This window comes from Monosiga brevicollis, genomic scaffold (genome assembly GCF_000002865.3).
Source record: "Monosiga brevicollis MX1 MONBRscaffold_31 genomic scaffold, whole genome shotgun sequence".
Lineage (NCBI taxonomy): Eukaryota > Choanoflagellata > Craspedida > Salpingoecidae > Monosiga > Monosiga brevicollis.
In genome coordinates, this window is record NW_001865068.1 from 2,007 (window position 1) to 21,207 (window position 19,201).

The 19,201-nt window shown below is 55.1% G+C and overlaps 6 protein-coding genes across 6 annotated transcripts in view; 3 read left to right on the forward strand and 3 right to left on the reverse strand.

The window, feature by feature from the left end:
* Window positions 1-372: 372 nt before the first annotated feature.
* MONBRDRAFT_11644 (uncharacterized protein) lies at window positions 373-2,191 on the forward strand (the record flags this gene model as incomplete). Its single annotated transcript, XM_001749452.1, has 2 exons — window positions 373-791; window positions 1,768-2,191. 2 exons carry the CDS (start codon window positions 373-375, stop codon window positions 2,189-2,191), a joined length of 843 nt encoding a protein of 280 aa, XP_001749504.1.
* A 1,361-nt stretch (window positions 2,192-3,552) lies between these two features.
* Window positions 3,553-7,094, reverse strand: MONBRDRAFT_34150 (uncharacterized protein; the record flags this gene model as incomplete). The annotated part of the gene is made up of 12 exons (XM_001749520.1): window positions 6,670-7,094; window positions 6,481-6,580; window positions 6,291-6,308; window positions 6,098-6,169; window positions 5,513-5,905; window positions 4,819-4,922; window positions 4,583-4,681; window positions 4,389-4,467; window positions 4,217-4,278; window positions 4,051-4,113; window positions 3,881-3,976; window positions 3,553-3,597 (listed from the first exon to the last, which is right to left on the reverse strand). The coding sequence occupies exons 1-12, from the start codon at window positions 6,718-6,720 to the stop codon at window positions 3,553-3,555; spliced, it is 1,182 nt and encodes a 393-aa protein (XP_001749572.1). The 5' UTR covers window positions 6,721-7,094.
* Window positions 7,095-7,371: 277 nt separating this feature from the next.
* On the forward strand, window positions 7,372-9,102 carry MONBRDRAFT_29023 (uncharacterized protein; the record flags this gene model as incomplete). The annotated part of the gene is made up of 7 exons (XM_001749453.1): window positions 7,372-7,468; window positions 7,582-7,696; window positions 7,796-7,900; window positions 8,212-8,293; window positions 8,401-8,558; window positions 8,723-8,897; window positions 8,995-9,102. The coding sequence occupies 7 exons, from the start codon at window positions 7,372-7,374 to the stop codon at window positions 9,100-9,102; spliced, it is 840 nt and encodes a 279-aa protein (XP_001749505.1).
* A 1,230-nt stretch (window positions 9,103-10,332) lies between these two features.
* Window positions 10,333-11,524, reverse strand: MONBRDRAFT_11647 (uncharacterized protein; the record flags this gene model as incomplete). The annotated part of the gene is made up of 3 exons (XM_001749521.1): window positions 10,333-10,618; window positions 10,747-10,860; window positions 11,517-11,524. 3 exons carry the CDS (start codon window positions 11,522-11,524, stop codon window positions 10,333-10,335), a joined length of 408 nt encoding a protein of 135 aa, XP_001749573.1.
* A 501-nt stretch (window positions 11,525-12,025) lies between these two features.
* MONBRDRAFT_38746 (uncharacterized protein) lies at window positions 12,026-15,831 on the forward strand (the record flags this gene model as incomplete). The annotated part of the gene is made up of 5 exons (XM_001749454.1): window positions 12,026-12,211; window positions 12,628-13,233; window positions 13,425-13,665; window positions 13,739-14,238; window positions 14,395-15,831. 5 exons carry the CDS (start codon window positions 12,026-12,028, stop codon window positions 15,829-15,831), a joined length of 2,970 nt encoding a protein of 989 aa, XP_001749506.1.
* A 2,065-nt stretch (window positions 15,832-17,896) lies between these two features.
* MONBRDRAFT_29025 (uncharacterized protein) overlaps window positions 17,897-19,201 on the reverse strand; it is a gene marked incomplete at both ends in the record, with an annotated part of 3,391 nt that continues 2,086 nt past the window's right edge. Inside the window, 4 exons of the mRNA XM_001749522.1 lie at window positions 17,897-18,088; window positions 18,380-18,613; window positions 18,743-18,835; window positions 18,969-19,084. Of these exons, the coding sequence (XP_001749574.1) occupies window positions 17,897-18,088; window positions 18,380-18,613; window positions 18,743-18,835; window positions 18,969-19,084 (635 nt within the window). The remainder of the gene's footprint in view (window positions 18,089-18,379; window positions 18,614-18,742; window positions 18,836-18,968; window positions 19,085-19,201) is intronic.

Below are 19,201 nucleotides of genomic sequence, written 5' to 3' on the forward strand. Positions count from 1 at the left end.
TATCGGATAGCCCGAGCTCAGATCGGCAAGCCTCTGCGCTGATCCGCCAGCCCGAGCTCTGATGCGTCCGGTGGAGCTCTGAACTTCGATGCTTCGTCATGTCGAGATCTGATCGGGAATCGGGTAGCCCGAGCTCGGATCGGCAAGCCTCTGCTCTGATCCGCAAGCCCGAGTTCTCATGCGTTCGTTGGAGCTCTGATGCGTCCGGTGGAGCTCTGAACTTTGATGCTTCCACATGTCGAGATCTGATCGGGCATCGGATAGCCCGAGCTCGGATCGGCAAGCCTCTGCTCTGATCCGCCAGCCCGAGTTCTCATGCGTCCGGTCGGGCTCTGATGCGTCCGGTGGAGCTCTGAACTTCGATGCTTTGACATGTCGAGATCTGATCGGGCATCGGATAGCCCGAGCTCGGATCGGCAAGCCTCTGCGCTGATCCGCCAGCCCGAGTTCTCATGCGTTCGTTGGAGCTCTGAACTTCGATGCTTCGACATGTCGAGATCTGATCGGGCATCGGATAGCCCGAGCTCGGATCGGCGAGCCTCTGCTCTGATCCGCAAGCCCGAGTTCTCATGCGTTCGTTGGAGCTCTGAACTTCGATGCTTCGACATGTCGAGATCTGATCGGGCATCGGATAGCCCGAGCTCGGATCGGCAAGCCTCTGCTCTGATCCGCAAGCCCGAGTTCTCATGCGTTGGTTGGAGCTCTGATGCGTCCGATGGAGCTCTGAACTTCGATGCTTCGACATGTCGAGATCTGACCGGGCATCGGATAGCCCGAGCTCGGATCGGCAAGTCTCTGCGCTGATCCGCCAGCCCGAGCTCTGATGCGTCCGGTGGAGCTCTGAACTTCGATGCTTCGTCATGTCGAGATCTGATCGGGAATCGGGTAGCCCGAGCTCGGATCGGCAAGCCTCTGCTCTGATCCGCAAGCCCGAGTTCTCATGCGTTCGTTGGAGCTCTGATGCGTCCGGTGGAGCTCTGAACTTTGATGCTTCCACATGTCGAGATCTGATCGGGCATCGGATAGCCCGAGCTCGGATCGGCAAGCCTCTGCTCTGATCCGCCAGCCCGAGTTCTCATGCGTCCGGTCGGGCTCTGATGCGTCCGGTGGAGCTCTGAACTTCGATGCTTTGACATGTCGAGATCTGATCGGGCATCGGATAGCCCGAGCTCGGATCGGCAAGCCTCTGCGCTGATCCGCCAGCCCGAGTTCTCATGCGTTCGTTGGAGCTCTGAACTTCGATGCTTCGACATGTCGAGATCTGATCGGGCATCGGATAGCCCGAGCTCGGATCGGCGAGCCTCTGCTCTGATCCGCAAGCCCGAGTTCTCATGCGTTCGTTGGAGCTCTGAACTTCGATGCTTCGACATGTCGAGATCTGACCGGGTATCGGATAGCCCGAGCTCAGATCGGCAAGCCTCTGCGCTGATCCGCCAGCCCGAGCTCTGATGCGTCCGGTGGAGCTCTGAACTTCGATGCTTCGTCATGTCGAGATCTGATCGGGAATCGGGTAGCCCGAGCTCGGATCGGCAAGCCTCTGCTCTGATCCGCAAGCCCGAGTTCTCATGCGTTCGTTGGAGCTCTGATGCGTCCGGTGGAGCTCTGAACTTTGATGCTTCCACATGTCGAGATCTGATCGGGCATCGGATAGCCCGAGCTCGGATCGGCAAGCCTCTGCTCTGATCCGCCAGCCCGAGTTCTCATGCGTCCGGTCGGGCTCTGATGCGTCCGGTGGAGCTCTGAACTTCGATGCTTTGACATGTCGAGATCTGATCGGGCATCGGATAGCCCGAGCTCGGATCGGCAAGCCTCTGCGCTGATCCGCCAGCCCGAGTTCTCATGCGTTCGTTGGAGCTCTGAACTTCGATGCTTCGACATGTCGAGATCTGATCGGGCATCGGATAGCCCGAGCTCGGATCGGCGAGCCTCTGCTCTGATCCGCAAGCCCGAGTTCTCATGCGTTCGTTGGAGCTCTGAACTTCGATGCTTCGACATGTCGAGATCTGATCGGGCATCGGATAGCCCGAGCTCAGATCGGCAAGCCTCTGCGCTGATCCGCCAGCCCGAGTTCTCATGCGTTGGTTGGAGCTCTGATGCGTCCGGTGGAGCTCTGAACTTCGATGCTTCGTCATGTCGAGATCTGATCGGGCATCGGATAGCCCGAGCTCGGATCGGCAAGCCTCTGCTCTGATCCGCAAGCCCGAGTTCTCATGCGTTCGTTGGAGCTCTGATGCGTCCGCTGGAGCTCTGAACTTTGATGCTTCCACATGTCGAGATCTGATCGGGCATCGGATAGCCCGAGCTCGGATCGGCGAGCCTCTGCTCTGATCCGCCAGCCCGAGTTCTCATGCGTTCGTTGGAGCTCTGATGCGTCCGGTGGAGCTCTGAACTTCGATGCTTCGACATGTCGAGATCTGATCGGTTTTCGATGCTTTGACATGTTGAGATCTGATCGGACATCGGGTAGCCCGAGCTCTGTTCCACCAGCCCCTGGTCTCATCTGCGAGCCCGAGTTCTGATGCGTCCGGACGGGCTCTGAACTTCGATGCTTTGAAATGTTGAGATCTTATCGGGCATCAGGCAGCCCGAGCTCTGATCCACCAGGGCGGGTTCTGATCTGATCTGCGCTGCTCTGCTCTGACCTGTCCACCTCTGATCAGTCAGCGCCTTGCCAGCCTGACCTCTGATGTGCCAGGCTCTCTTTTACGCAGCGGACGAGCTGACCAAGCAGATTCACAAAGGAGGAAGCGAACCCACCGGTCGTCGCCATCGCCGCAGGGTTCATTAGTTTATGATAGCATCAAATCCGTGCTTCCACGCATTTGAGCACTCCCACTGCTTTAGCACACACTCAGCGTCGGTCGGTATGGGTCTTCCTATTGGTACCTCCCATAGCCTGCTACGATCTCACACATTGACACCTACACTTGGACCCCCTGGGCCTGATCCCCCTCATGGGAGTCACATGAGTAAACACCGCGTGTGTCGCGGTCCCCACGAGGCCTGGGCAGCTGCCCTGGGGCGACAAGCTTGTGACTACCGTTGTTTCTCTTCGTTGTGACACCTGCGGTTGGGCACAGGTTGCACTTTCCTATCCTCGGGATTGAGTGACTCTACAGTTATTTTAACGGTGCACCTGGTCTGGTCACAGTGAATGCTTGCCGACCGCAGCTGGTTCAATTGACCTCAAAACACCATCAAAGCTTTCGTTCCGTCCCAACGGACGTCTCTCAAACCTCTGTCAAAACGCTTCCTCAAACCTACGCGCTTCCTCGCAACCCAAAACCGGCCTCCAGACGTGCACGTCTGGAGCCTGACAGTTTATGAATTAATTAATTTTTATTATTGTTGTTTATTCCGTCGTTGTCCAGTTAACTATAAATGCAAGATACTATGTGACAGATTAATCCGACCTAACCCCCCTCTCTTTGACACGAGGCCTGCCTCGACCAGTTGTATTTTATCAGTTTGACGAGAGCGGGCGTGTTATGTTGGGTCTCTTCAAGCAAGTTATGTTATGATTTGATGAAGTGGCCATCCAGTTTGTGTGCCTCAGCGCTTCAACGCCACATGCAAGCAAAGTCCGAGTAGGCTTCCCTACGAGTGAGTGCTAATTATGCGACGTCGATTATTTTCATCAAACAAGATGTGAGTGCTGGCAGGTGTTGATGTTCACACTGGCCTGCTCATGGACGCAATCGTTATGTCGACTGACATCAAAGACTTATTCGACGGAAAGTGAAGCCATGGTCTGATTGTAAAAGCAGAGACCCGAGTGTTGCAGGGGTAAGAAAAGGAAAGCAAGTGAGGGAGCTTCACAAAAAGAAAATTGTCCCCTCATTGATGCTGAGTCGCAAAAGCGAAGGAGACGAGAACGTACATCATGAGCTCGCTCAAGCTCCTTGATCAGGCCACTAAGTTCTTGAAGCTCCAGTTCGACGCGCACATCAGTGACGGTGCCATCCGAGTTTTCGGTCTAATTCCAACAAAGGCGCCACGACCTTGTTAGGTATAAAAAGGCAGTTGCCGGCCCATTCTTGAGGGTTGTACCTGAAGCGTGAGGTGTGTCAAAGGCTCATTCAACTCGGCCAGGGTGTTTGAGGCCAGCGCAACCTAGGGAGGGTAATTTAGAGGTCAAGTGGGGTGCGTGGGAAGAGGGCTACGAGCTAGTCTCTTCGAGCAAGAGGCTGGGTTCATGGTGGCAATAGTAGGCTACCTTGGCTTGCCAATCAAAATCAATCAATCGGTTTTGATCATTGAGAATCATTTGCTTAAGGGCTACAGTTGCAAAAATGGAGCACAAGCAGACCATGAGGCATTTCCTGGGCTTAAGTGCTTGGCTGCCAATCTTTATTTTTTGGCATTCCAAGAGAGGGGCGAAAGACAACCTCGGCGCAAGCTGTTTTGGCGTGCTTTCAGTGCCGCTTCAATTGCAGCCAGCTGCTCTGAGTCGAAGCCTTCAAAAGCCTGAGTTTCATACAGGCATGCGCAAGGGAAATTGGAGGAATGAGCCCTGCACCGCAGCAAAGACGTAACCACGTACACTGGCGCAGAATCAAGCACAGCTGGCCTGCAAACTGACCGGTAGCAGCACCACATCCGTGGAGCTGGCAGAGAGCGCTTGGCGGATGGCTGATTTCAGCCATGAGTTGGCTCTGTTCCACTGTGCAATCGTCCAGGACTGCAAAGACATGAAGGCGGAGCACCAGCGCCAATGAATGACCGTGAACAAGCCCATACACGGCAGCAAAGCCGAGACTGGGAGCTAAATAAAAAAAAGACTGTTGCTGATTCTGGCCCGTGCACGCGCACACTCACATGATCAATGGAGCCCCAAGTAGGTTCGCGCATATCAATAATACTGTTGCAGGCATCGTGTACCAGCTGCCCAAGTGCCTTGGCACTGAGCTCACGCAGTGTTGCTGCAGCCATTTATGTTGTACCACCACAGGCCAAAGAATGACGACCTAAAGCGCTGTTTGCGGCACCGCCAGACGCTACCCCTCGGCTCATCAAAAGCAGACGTTTTCCTGTTTGGAGAAAGACAGAAAGAGGAAAAAAGAGCGAATTACATTTGGTTTGGGTCGAAGAAACACAAAAGAAGAACCTCACACAAGGGTTAGTGTGTATTCGCGTTCGGGTTGATGATGTTCGCGCCGTTCAGCTGGCGGTGGCCAAAGGACTTTATGGGCAGTTGTGAGTGCTAGAGATAGCGAGAATGGCTTAGAGAAGGATTTCACTTGATGAATTAGTTTTCCATGCAATGTGGTTTAACATTGACAAAGCCTTTGCATGAAAAGCACATGCAAAGTTCTGTGCAGAGAGTTCCGTTTTGTTTGTGAAGCTTGTTGATGGCGGGTAGGCGGTGAATCTATTCGGCTGGCAAGACTGGGGCCCATAGGCATCCTCGGATCTAATATGGCCGGTCTGAAAAGAGCAAAGTCAAGTCAGAATGATAAATATTCACTTTTGACAAGTTCGGACGGTTATTGACACTAAAAGGCCTACGTACTGCCATTGTGGGGTGGAGGTGGTCCACCAAAACCACCGGGAGGCCCGGTCGGGGGTCCACCGGGAGGTCCTGACGGGGGACGAAATCCGCCTGGGGGTCCATCGCGAAAGCCGCCTGGGGGCCCATCGCGAAAGCCACCGGGAGGACCATCGCGAAAGCCGCCTGGGGGCCCATCGCGAAAGCCGCCTGGAGGACCATTGCGAAAACCGGGCGGAGGACCGCGGCGATCAAAGTCGCCTTCGGGAGGGCCGAAATGGCCCGGTGGACCGCGCATATGCGGGGGAGGCATACCCATTCGAGGACCACCAGGGCCACCAGGGCCGCCAGGACCGCCAGGACCGCCAGGACCACCAGGATAGCCGCCCATTGGTCTCCGACCCATAGGAGGCGGGCCTAAAACATGATAGGAGATGAAGAAAGCGACACCCAGCCACACACACACACACACACACACACAAAAAAAAAAAAAAAAAAAAAAAAAAAAAGGATAGGATGGTGGGATGAGGTATGCAATCTGCATGAACTGCTGGTGGCATAAGCTGGCAGAGAGAGCAAACATCAGCAGTGGCAGTGGCAGGCCCGCACCTCGTCTGCCAAAACCCCCAGGGCCGCCGGGTGAGGGACCTCGAAAGTTGCCCCGAGATGGTGGACCCATGCCTGCAAAGGAATTGAAATCGGTGTGAGGTAAAGCAGACTCAAGAACAGCAATCAAGCTTTCAGACACTGAAGCAGAATAAAAAATATCCGTTGACATTCCCGGTCGCGGGCAGCGGCATACCAAAGGGGCCCACGGGGCCTATGCGCGCCGAAGTGATAACATGGGTGGAGGGTGGCGGAGCACACGGCCAAAGGTCAACAGAATGAGACTTGCTAACCGCCAATCAGAACTTGGCACGCGACTTTGCGCCGTGCCAGTCGAGCGCAGCCCTATTTCAAATGGTTCTCAATCTTAATCCTTAAAACAGTACCTGGTCGCAAGCCTAGCGTTTCCTCAGCCCATTTGGCATAAAAGTCGCGCACAGCCTCTTTGTGCTTGCGACCACCATTGTGTGTCTTGCGGACAGAGGGCTACAAAGCCGCCAAAGGTGACGTGAATGGAACGGTGAACAGGCAACCAGACTCGGTCTAGTTACTAGCAGCGAGGACGGCACACGTACTGAATCGTGTGTGAGATAGGCATCACAGTAATCACAATAGTAGCGGGGCATGATGTCGATCAAGTTGATGTCAAAGTGGAGCGCGTGGCGGGCAGGTGACACGCGTGCGAAGGATTGGGCAAAGCGAAGCTTGTCCCTGCTTTCTCTCGCGGCTGCCTCGATGACGAGATGGCTCAAGGCCACCCTGCAAACCCAGTTGCAGCGCCGCGCGTTGGCGGCAAACGACGGCTGCAAGCAGCAAGTCAGGAACAGACCCAACCCAGGGGCAGTTCACGTCTCCACGCAATGGCCGTGGACGTGCTGATGCTGCAACCCTTCCAGCGCCGAGCCGTGGGGAACGGCCGATAAACGTGCCACAATCTGCTCGATCGAGCCGATCACGCACTCTCGCTCGCTCGCTCTCGCTCTCAAATGCCCGTTCTCCCAGGTCTTGGGGGTCAATTTGAGTAAGACTCTAATCGTTTTGACCTCTGTTCATTTCGTCTGACAAACGGTCTCCTTTCTCACTCTTTGGTGGCTGAGATTGGCCGATTGAGTATCTCGCCGCTATTGGCGAAGATCATGCAGAGGAGGTGGATTAAAACCTTATGAAAGGCTTGTCAGACAGGCGTAGTTTGTGCAGAAGAATGGGATGAAATTGCAGCGCAGGGCAGACCAGTTTGCGTTTCCCTGCCATCATCGCGCCACGACGACCCGACCAAGATGGAGCTCAAGGGCAGTGCCGAATGGGCAGATGTGCAGCCCATTCCTCAGGACGATGGGCCCAACCCGGCGTGCCCCATTGCGTATGATGAAGAATGTGAGCTTGTGAGGAACGAGGACCGATGGATTGGCAAAGTCGAGGCAGGCGTACAGGGTGAAAAGTGTCCGGTGCTGCGGGCTGGCTGGCTCACGCCCTGTTTGCGTTTGTAGTTCGCGAGGCCATGGACTACTTCCGAGCAGTGGTAGCCAAAGAAGAAATCTCGGAGCGAGCTCTTCTCTTGACGAGCCACGTCATTGCACAGAACCCGGCCAACTACAGTGTCTGGTAAGCCTCACGTGTCCCAGTGCGGGTCTCAGTGGGATGTTCAAGCTGGCCGTGCTTTCACGCACAGACACTTATCATTGGGGCCGTGGTGCTGGTCAGGCATTACCGCCGCAAGCTATTGCGAGCTCTGCAGGCAGACCTGCACAAAGAGCTTTTGTACATTGGTGAGATCATCGAGGCCAACCTCAAGAACTATCAAGTGTGGTTCGTACGCGCACCGACTCCGTCGACGCATTGGGGAGGGGTGCCCAGCGCTGACCATGCAAGCCTCGCACAATTCGAATGAAAACTAGGTATCACCGTCAGTGTGTCGTGGACATGCTGAATGATGGCTCCGCCGAAGCCGCCTTCACGCGCCAGATGCTTGCCCACGACGCAAAAAATTACCATGCTTGGACCCACAGGCACGTCTGCCCGCTCAACTCTTTTGAGCACCCCGGCCAGCTTCCTGGTGTCGAGTGACGCTGTGCAACTCGTCGGCTCACAGAACTGCTGTCGCCTCGCCGCGTCTTCAGGCAATGGGCTATGGTCCGCTTCCAGCTGTTCGCCACCTTGCCTGGCAATGGGTTGCAATACGTGGATGAGTTACTGGAGACGGTGAGCTCAACCGATTTCCAATTATTGGTGCTGAGACTAGCACGCACATCTGGACACACGAGGGAAGCGTTCCCAAAAGTACGGCTGATTTCACGGTGTGACTCTAGGACGTCTGGAACAACAGTGCCTGGAGCCATCGCCACTTTGTGTGTCGCTCCACCAACCGATACAGTGACACCGCCGGTTGGGCAGCTGAGCGTGATTACTGCCTGGCACGCATCAAACAGAGCCCTAACAATGAGAGCAGTTGGAACTACCTGCATGGGTGCGTATCGACGGCCCGCATCTCGTGCATATGGCCGGCTCTGCCCCGTTACATGGCTCGCCTGGCCACCCTGAAGGGCGCAAGACTTCGTTGGTACTGTGATGTGCATTGCGTCGGGTCAGTGACCCTCACATTGGGCTTGTCCTGCTACATCCGTGAGCTAGCTTGGTGGCAGCTGTCTCCCAGTCATATGCCGATGACGCCGCCATTGCCGAGGCTATCGAGGCTCTGTCAGCTGAAGATCCCCCCTTGCGCTTTGCGCTCCGAGCGCGAGTAGACCTGATGTGCAGCCGAGCGCTTGCCTGTGCCGATGGTGTCGCTGCGCAGGACGCTCTGCAGGTACGCTGCGAACGGCGTCTGCGTCGTGCCCACCCTCATTTCGTTCGAGCACAAAGGCTCATTGGTGCTTGATCGTGGGAATTCGCTCGCGTTACAGACTTGCTTGCGATTGAAGGATGAGGTGGATGGTATTCGAGCCAAGTATTGGGCCTGGCGTCATGAACAACTAGCTAAGCAACTTGCCACCGTGCTCGCCTCCTCTTGAGCCTCAGCCGCATCACTGAGCGGCTGGGAACTGAGTAGGGTGCGCGTACGGAGTACGGAGAAAGGTTATCTGGACGCGATGCATGTACACACGAAACAAAACTGAATTGACTATCGGATGTAGTATCGAAAACTCGATGTATCACATCAAGACCAAATTGGGACCAGCGTCACGACCCGTGCGAGTCAAAGTGGGCCGATTTCGGTCGTGCTGGGCACCAGTGAGACTTGCGTGGCCACGCCTCACTGGGTGTCACTACTGGATGGCAGCTCTTCGGGGATGATGGTAATTTGCGTGCTTTCTTGGCCGCGCCGACGAACTGTGAATACAACTGAGCCACGCTCCAGACCATCGACTAGGGCTGCCACAACATCGTCCGTTGAATGCACACGTTGCCCGTCGGCTTCAACAATAATGTCCAGAAGCCGCAATCCTGCTTTTCCTGCTGGGCCATCCTGCTGCACCTGCGTTTTTGCAACACAAAACCCCAACCCCGGTGTAAGGTCGTGGAAAGCGAGAGGAGCTGGGAGAAACGTAGCTTGTGCGAGCGGCAACGATGGCTTTTGCTGATTCTACCTTGGCGACCAGCACGCCGGTTTGAACGTCCGAAGGCACTTCAATTTGATGTCTTTGGCGCAGATAATCGACCGTGGTGTAGTCAAGCGTGAGCAATTGTACCCCGGCATAAGGCCTGATCAATCAAGTGATGGGCAGGATAAGTTGGAAGCCAGGATCATAAGTAGGGCAGCGTTGAGAAAGCAATTAAAAATGAAAATAAAAAACAAGTCAAACATCAGAAATGGCTAATGATTTTGGCGGAGAATCGCCTGCCGCATGAGATTTGAGAGCCAGCCGTACATACCGACGAACGCGGCCTTGGGAAACGAGTTGTTCGATGATGCGCTTCGCAGCGTCGATAGGCAGAGCAAAGGAGATGCCATCAACACCCATGCCTGCTGCCTTCATGGATGTGATGCCCACTACCTGAAAAATCAGTCCTGTTTGAGGTCACAAAAAGAAAGAAGGCTCGATGCCGAAGAGCGTGGGGGAGAGGGTTTAAGCAAGGGCAAGCAAGTTTAATTGATCTTCTTACCTCGCCGTCAAGGTTAACCAAGGGGCCGCCCGAGTTGCCTTGGTTAATGGCAGCATCCGTTTGTATGTACTGCATGCCTGTTCGATGCACGCACGTGAGAAGAGAACGTGGTTCATCTTTGGTGGTATATGATCGCATCAGGCGAAATGAGTGCTTTGAATGAAACGGTGGGGGGGGTAAAAGGCACCTCGCTGGAAGCCGCGCACGCCAATATCACTGATTCGGCGGCGAACGTTGCTGACAACACCCGCAGAGATGCTGTTGCTCAGAGTCAGTGGGGATCCAATGGCCACCACCCATTCGCCGGCTCGGAGAGCCGCACTGCTGCCTAATGGGGCGGTAGGTAAGGCTCGCTCACAGGCAACGCTGAGGATGGCCAAGTCACTGGCCTGGTCCACATGCTGAATTGTGGCAGCAAATGAGCTGTGACACGCAAGCACAAGCAATAGAGTCGGGGTCAAAAAAACTCATGATCGCTCAAGGATGGCATAGTACAAAAGTTACTATTCATGCCCTCTGCCTGGGCCAAGGCGCAGCAAAGCCAAAAGCACCTTTCATCAGCCAAAGTGACCGTGATGGTCGCGTCCTGCACGAGAGCGGATTGAATGACATGCCAGTTGGTGATGATGGTGGCTTGGGTGGGTGTGGACTCGATGACAAAGCCGCTAAATGACGGAAAAATCAAAAGTACGTGAGCGAGTTTGGGCTCGAGTCCAGCAAGAGCACGGAGCCTCTCAAAGCAGTCACCTGCCTGCCCGAGTCGATGGGTGTTTGAATGGATCGAGAGGTCGCATGATGACCTGGTACGACACGATTGGTGTAAAGGGTCACGTTGACCACGGCTGGCGCCGCCTATAACGATGCAGCTGTGAGAAAGATCAGGCAGAACCTACTTGTATAATGAACCTCGACATGCGAAGCGCAAGAATTAACTGCAAACCTTGGCGACGGCATTGGCAATGCTGTAGCGATGAAGCAGCGGCCCTGGATCCAGGACCTCAGCTGCACACTGTACCAAGGGGCGACTGAAACATGGCGGGAGCCATCGTGAACGTGTTTCTGGACCGTCGGTCCAAACCCACCCACCATAACTCGCAACCACGGCCGTAGCCGTAGCTACAGTCGCCACACCCCGCCGCAACATGACGCTCCCACCCCCCTCCCTCTTCCTCTCTCAAGTACCACCCCGAAACAAGCCACCCGCCACCACCCCAAATGGATTGCAGCCCGAAGCTCCAGCGAGAAAAACAGGGATCTTTGCAAGGATCGTTTCCCCGACGAAATACCAGATCCGTCACTTCGTTCGCCTATTTTGTCTTACAATTCCATGCTGCGTCATGAATTGTCATGATCGGCTCAGGCTGTTGCTGCGGCTAAAGAATAACTTGTAGTAGTGTATAATATAGAAATCGTCGTTTTTATGGACAAAGTAGTACACTGGTTAACCTCTATAATGATACTTATTGCTGTTGTTTAATAAGATGTTGTTGCAGACATTTATATTATCGTAGCGACCCTTTGAGAAGCTGCAGAAGGAGAGAACAGCCCCCGCCCCCAGGTGAGCTGGCTTATCAGGCTGCATCGAGCGCTGCGGTCGTCCTCCGTCGCCCGCTGAGCTCGTCCTACGTGTCGTGCTCGCCACACACGCACCACACGCACGCACGCACGCACATGCATGTAGCACACGCTTGTGGGTGGGGTGGCGTTTTTTTTTTTTTTTTTTGTTTTTTTTTTTGTTTTTTTGTTTTTTTTTGTTTGTTTTTTGCTTTCGGCTCACTCGTGAGCTCCCATGTGCACGCTAGGTGGGCTGCTGCGTCGACGCCTTAAGTCATGTCCACGGCAAACGTGACCACGACCATGGTCGCCGCTACGACCACGATCGGGCACGAGCCAAGCGAGCCCACCGCCCACCACCAGCGTCACTCGCAAGCCGTTTTGTTCGTTGGCTTTGCCCTGCTCCTCGGAGCCATGTGCCGCTATACGATGAATCGGCTCAAACTCCCAGTGCCATACACGGTGGGTCACCTCCGTCATTGTGTCACGCGCAGTCCAAGATGCTTGCCTGTGTCCCTCAAGCCAGGATGACTCGTTTATGAATGATGATGGTTGTTGTGGTCGTCGTTTATCCAGCGCAAGTCTCTTTTGCTCACCCTGCGGCGCACAGGTCCTGCTATTTGTGGCCGGCGCCATCTGGGGTGCGATGGACCGCGTGAGTGCCAGCGAGTTGTCTGAGGCAGCTGCTGAGGTAGCCCGGGTTGATCCCTCCCTCTTTCTTCAGGTCCGTTGCCGAGGTGCAGCATGATCCACCCCTCACCCACTCCTACACACACGCACGAAAACCTGCAAGGTTTCTGGCCGCTGTTTTCACTCACCGAGCATGTTATCCTGCTTCAAACCTTGCCGCCGTTTGGAACTGCCTACTTGGCCTGTAGATTTTCTTGCCCCCCCTGATCTTTGAAAGCGCCTTCGCTATGCGTTGGCATGTTTTGCGCAACTTACTCGTGCAAATGTTGATCCTGGCCGGTCTTGGTGTGATCATCAGCAGCGTCCTCACCGCTACAGCCGTGCATGGCATCCTACCTTCCTTCTCATGGGCCAACGCCTTTCTCCTGGGCTCCATCGTCAGCGCGACTGACCCAGTTGCCGTTGTGGCCCTGCTCAAGTCCCTCGGCGCTTCCCATAAACTCAGCACGCTCATCGAGGGCGAGTCGCTTCTCAACGACGGAACCGCTTTGGTGCTCTTCACCGTGTTCTATGATATGAGCCGTGGCGAAGAGGTCGATGCCGGCGTGTTTGTACGCATGCTCTTCCAGCTTGCTGCTGGTGGTGTTGCTCTCGGCATTGCCTGGTCCATGGTCACCATCTTCTTGGTCCGTCAAATCTTCAACGACAAGCTGGCCGAAACCACCCTGATTGCCAGCTCGAGTTTTCTCGTCTTCTATGTCGCGGAGCATTTATGTCACGTATCCGGAGTTCTGGCAGTGGTGACAATGGCCATTGCTTTTGTCTGGATTGGCCGGGCTCAGGTCACTCCCGAGGTCAGTTGTGTCACATCGGTTGTTCGCTGCTCAAGGCCAACGCCTTATTTTTTTTTTTTTTTTTTTTTTTTTTTTTTTTTGAAATCCCCCTTCCACGCTCCATGGCATCCGTCTCATGTGGGCGGGTGTGCACGCGTGGTCTGATCTCTGTTGGTTAATCAACTGTGAACGCCGTCATCAATTCTGTCTAGGTGCTGTCAAGCCTCGAATCCTTTTGGCACATCCTGGCCTACATTGCCGAAACACTCGTCTTCGTTTTGGCTGGTGTCATGATCTCGCAACGCATTGGCCTCGACCATTTTAGTGGACGCGACTACGGCATGCTTCTAGTATTTTATCTGCTAATCACTCTGGTGCGCTCCGTCATGGTGGCCCTGCTGACCCCGCTTCTCGTCAAAACGGGATTCGGATTCGGCTTTCGCCGCGGCCTAGGTGCGTGGGCGCCTCATCTGTCTTTGAAAAATCTCCCCTGAGCACTCATCTCATTTGCCTTGACTACTTGCAGTCTTGATTCACGGTGGCCTACGCGGCGCTGTTAGTCTCGGCCTGGCACTGATTGTTGAGTTGGATCACGACGTGCCCGTGGATATTGGCAAGACGGTTCTCTTCTACACTGCGGGCATCGCAATGCTGACGCTACTGATCAACGCCACCACTGCCGGTTGGCTCATGCGCAAACTCGGCCTCATGACTGTTGACGTCTCTGAAGTTGAGAGCATGCGTCGATGCTGTCATGAAATCTCCCAAACGGGAGCCCAGGCCCTGCACACCCTTGCCCGCCACGACAATGACACCCTGGCTGTCTGCGATTGGTCTCGTCTCGAGGAGCTACTGCAGCTTCACAGCGCTGAAACCCTTGCTTCACGACTCGCCCGCGCCGACCAACGCTCCTTGGCCAGTTGCGACTGGCTGCGCCTCGAAGATTCCATGCCCAATACCAGCCCCGAGGATTTGCCTACCCAACTCTCCCGAGAAGTTCCCACACCCCGGAACCAAGCTTACCTCGTATGCCTTGCGCTTCTTGAACTGCTTTGAAGCCGCTTCGGACTTGTTTTCATTCTTTGGGTTTGATAATACGTCGAGCCTAGCTCAAGCGGCCCGGTTATCGCTGCTCACATTAAAACTGCGCCTCCGCTGGTGTGGCCTTCTTGCATTGCTTAGGCGTCCAGTGATCTGGAGGATAACAGCCTAGCCCCTGCTATGCATGCAGCGGAGCCCGCTCCACATGCCAAGGGCAGCTGGCTGTCGTACTTTCGCATTCGACCTGAGCTTCCCGATGACCCCCACCTCCAACAGTTGCGCCTGCGCTTTTTACAGGGCGTGTCCCAGGCCTACGAGCATCAGCTGCGCGATGGTACTCTAAGCCCAGAAGCGTACACCACACTGGAAGCTGCTTGCGAGCTGGCCAAGGATCGCTCACACAAATCACTGCGGCTTTGGGCCGACTCGCTGCAGTCTGCTTGCAGCCCAACTCAGCGACTTAACGCCATTATCCAATGGCTGCCCGATGGCTGCCTCCGCTTCCCCTTTGAGTGGCTCCAAAAGGTTCTCATGCGCCGTGCCATTCGAGTGGCTCGCGCTTTTGTCGAAGCTAATCTAGATATCATGGCCCAGTTCCGGTGTGAGCCAGCCTATTATGCTCGCCTCGAATCCGAAGTCCACGCTAATCTCACACCAGCACGTGAATTCCTGGCCAGTGCACAACTCCTTTACCCTTGGCATGTCAGCCACGTTGTCTCCGTGGCTAGTGCCATGGTCTTGATCAAGACCATGCAGCACGATCTCGACTCCCTTGGAGCCGCTGGCAACCTGCAGCCCTCTGAATACGAGGCGGTCCGTGACGAGCTCATGGCCATCAAGGGCCGTGTTTTACGCTCTGGCAACCGCTTCCAGCCGCCCAGCCTGGAACAGGTTCTTTTGCACAGCCCGCTTGCTCTTAGTCTTGACACAGACGGGCAACGCACCCTGCTGGCAGCGGTTGAGCGACACTACCTCTCTGAGGGTCAACTGTGCGACGCACAAGGCGACATAGTCTTCATTCTTTCTGGTCGTGCTACCTGCAGCCATCCCGGCAAGGGTAACACCGACTTGCTGGCTGGCAGTTTGTGGGGCGCTTCCAACCTTGTCCAGCTTGCTGAAGGATTATCCGCTCCACAGGTCCCGCCCCTGCGAGCCCAAACGGCCTGTCATGTCGCCACCATCCCACGCCAGGTCCTGATGCAGCTGGCGGCTGAGCGTGAGGCATGTGTGGGTCCCGATGGCTCGCTCGCTGCCAACTGGTCACTCGCCACCTTGACGGCTTGGCACCGCGACTTGGCCGTACTGGCCATCGCGGAACTCTACCACCTTGATGTATCACACGCCGGACCCTCCTCGCAAGCAGCGTTGACTGAGTCCTTCACCGATGGCTGCTTTGCGGAGCTCGAACAAGCTCAGCGCACCGTCAGAAAGCTTGCCATCCATTGTACCCCACGAGGAAGTGGCACCGCAATGCATCCTTACGCTTTACCGGCCCGCCAATCGGATGCGCCAGCGGAAGGAGAAGTTGGGCGCCTCTGGTTTGGCTTGGCTCTACCCACTAACGAAACTGAGGCTTAGGGCGCGTTGCCGATCGGTGTCGCAGCAACGCACCGTGGGTTTATCGCGAAGCGCTCTGACAGCGTGAAATATAAAGGGAGTAGATCATCAATTTGCAACAAAAACCATTGCTCATGCTATACAAGATGTCATGGATAGCATTTGAGCTTGTTTGTGGTGAATAAGACAAAATTGAACCACGAAAGAAAAGACTATGAAAGAAATGTGTGGCCCACAGCACGATCGAGAAACATGGTGTGCAAGGATCGAAACAGTCGGACAACGGAGAAGGAGAGCCGCTCAGCGGCAAGCATGACAAGGTTCACATGCACAACGACCAAGGTGGCATGCGCAAGATAAATCTGCTGAGCCAGATGCTAAACATTGGTGCTTCCATGAGTGGCGTATTTCTTTTGTGACCGCGCTGTGCTATGAAGGTTTGAAGCACTTCGTGAGGCATCTGGTGTGGGTTCGCGAGCCAGGACAGAAAGGCCGTGCTTTGGCTGGACGCCTAATGCGAGGTGTGCAGCGGTCGAGCCAGCATCACCTCCTCTTGGCGAAGGTGAACGGGGGGTGCTTGGCAGCAGCACCGTGGGCGGCGATATTGTTTGGGTCAGAGGGCGCTGCGCAGCAGCTGTTGCTTGGGACACGGCTTGGCCCTGGTCATGCCGAGAGCGGATATGCCGAAGAGCCTCTTCAAAGGCATGAGGATCGCCGACTGCAGACCAATCAGCAGCCGTCATTTCCTTTCCTTGAAGAGCATCATTCAGCTTGTCCGATGCCACTTTGTTGAAAAGGTTGCCTGTGCGCTCATAAATGGCTGACTCGAATGCCGAGCCAATCACACCCGTGTTATTGCTCACTCTGTGTTGAGATACCTTACCAGAACCAGGCACGGAGTGGGGCGATGTCATGGGCTCGTGCTCCGCAATGTCAGGGGTATTTAAAGCGGTCGGCATGGCGCCATGACTGCCATTCATCACGGCTGGATTGTGGCTGGGTGATTCTGAACCGCGTTGCAGAGCCAGGCGAGAATGCCAAGCGCTTGCAACGACAGGTTGACGGCTGCGTCCAGGCGACCCGCTTCGTCGGGGTCGGTGCGGCATTTGGTGTGCGCGGGCACCACCCACCGGCATGCGATGGCGGGCACCGTCAGCTGCATCTGAGCGCATGTTGGTCAAATTTCCACTACGGCGTCCCGTGATGAGACGGCCATTAGCAGAAACCAAGCTTCCAGGCTCACGCGCGGCGATTGTCGAGCTGTTTGAAGCGTCTGGGAGAGCAGTGAGTCCGTGGGTACTGCCGAGAGTGTGTGCTTTGCTATGAGGCCACTGGCCATGCTTGAGCGGCATTGTTGGCGAGGTTCCACGCTTGGAAACGCCCCCATGAGATGGCAGCGTGGGTGAGGCTGTAGTGAGGGATTTGGTTGGCGCAGGAGACGAAATGTTGCCGCGACTCTGGCTATTGGCACTGGAAAGGGGCGCCCAAATATCGGGGCTTTCGGCGCGACCAAAGTCCAAACTAGCGCTGCGCATGTGCAGCCCGTCGTGGCGTCGCATCGAGCCGTTGCTCGATGAAGAATCTAAACGTGCACGTTGGGAGGGTAGAGACGATGCACTCATGAGTTGAAGACTTGCAAGTTAGGCCTATCCCTCCACTCATTTCCTTGAAAAGGCTGGTATTGATATTGTGGAAATGGCCGTGTTGCTCCTGCAGACAAGAAGAGAGAGGAAGCGCAAAACCGGAGCGGGAAAGGGAACCAGCCGTGAAACCAACCGTCATGGGGCGTTTGTCGGTCCATCGTGGGAGTGGAGCTGGCTGAAGCGCGATCCAGCGACGAATCGGGCGCGGCGCTGACAAAATTGACAGCGGCAGTTTCGCCCAGGGCGAGAAGCGCCTGTTGAAATACCAAGTGCATCTGCTGCGCCGTCGGTCGGCGCAAAGGATCTGAATGCCAAGCTGGGTGAACCGCAAGCCAAGTTGGAGCGACAGTCGAATGCACATGATATGAGAGAATGAAAGCAAGCCACGCGTCACACCACAGCACCACACAACGTGTCTTCCAAATTTTAACCATCTATCAAGCTCAGAAAGAGATCTGGATTTTGATCAGGCAGAAGGTTATGGCCCAACCTTGCATGATAAGCCGTACAATGACGGCGGGTGCTTCCTCGTCCAGCCATGGTCGCCGATTTTCATATGCCATGGCGGTTGCCGCCAGCGCTACATTGACCACAGGCGATGCAAGGGCGGCGCGCATCAGAAGAAGTCCCAAAGGCTTTATATGAGGCCCGGATCGCCCAGAACCAGCCCAACATACCAGGTTCTTGGATGTCGGCCAAGGGAAGCTGGCATGTCAAAACCTCTGAGCAAACGAGTGCCAGACTGAATACGTCCGCGGGAGGGAGATATGGTCCAAGACATAGAAAAACTTCTGGCGCCATCCACCGCAAGTGCTACGGGCCCCATGTCCAACATGGCGTTGTCAAAGACCGACATTTCAAACAGCTTTGGAAAACGTGACATGAAACAGCGTGCGGGGGCGCCTGAGCTTGGTTGACAAACGTACCCCAGGCTGCTTTGTGAAAATTCCGCGTTGGCGGGCACGACCATCTTCTTCCGTGCGACAGAAGGCAGATTCGCCAAAGTCGGACAGACAGGCATGGCCATTGGCACGCAGCAAAATGTTGGAGCTGCTCACGTCACGGTGAACAATCGGATACTTGAGGTTGTGGATATACATCAGCGCAGACGCGACGTCGTGGGAAATAATGAGGGCGTCTTTCAAAGACGGTCGCTCAATCTATAGCCCATCCGCAGGCAGCGTTCAGAAAGGTAGAAATCAGTTGGTCTGTTGGGCGGTCGTATGGGGGAAGAAAAGAAGGCCAGGGGGAAAGCGACACATGTTAGGATGTTGGGAAAAAAAACGGACCTGTTCGTTCTTGTAGAGAAACTCATTTAGGCTGCCGGCCTCGACGTATTCCAGAATGATCAGATAGAGCGCGGGGTTGGGCACGCAGATGCCCTACAAAAAGGCAAGCAGCGGGTCGATCGGCAATGGAAATTACTGAAGTTGAGATGGGAGGTTGACGACCACCCAGACACGGACAAAACAGAGAAGTCAGAGGCACGCCTGGGCTGACGAGGTAGTGACGTACGCGCAAGGCCACGATGCACGGATGCTGAAGGCGTGCCATAATGGTCACCTCCTTGGTGAAGCGAAAAGCGGGCGTTTTGGCTCGCAAAAGCTCGCGCCGAATTTGCTTCACAGCCACTGTCTCATCAAACCATTTTCCCGCAAAAACCTGTCAAATGTCACCAAGATGTGAGAAAACGTAATGGAGGTGCAGCCAAATACAAACAAACACCAGTGCAATCGAAACAAAAAAAG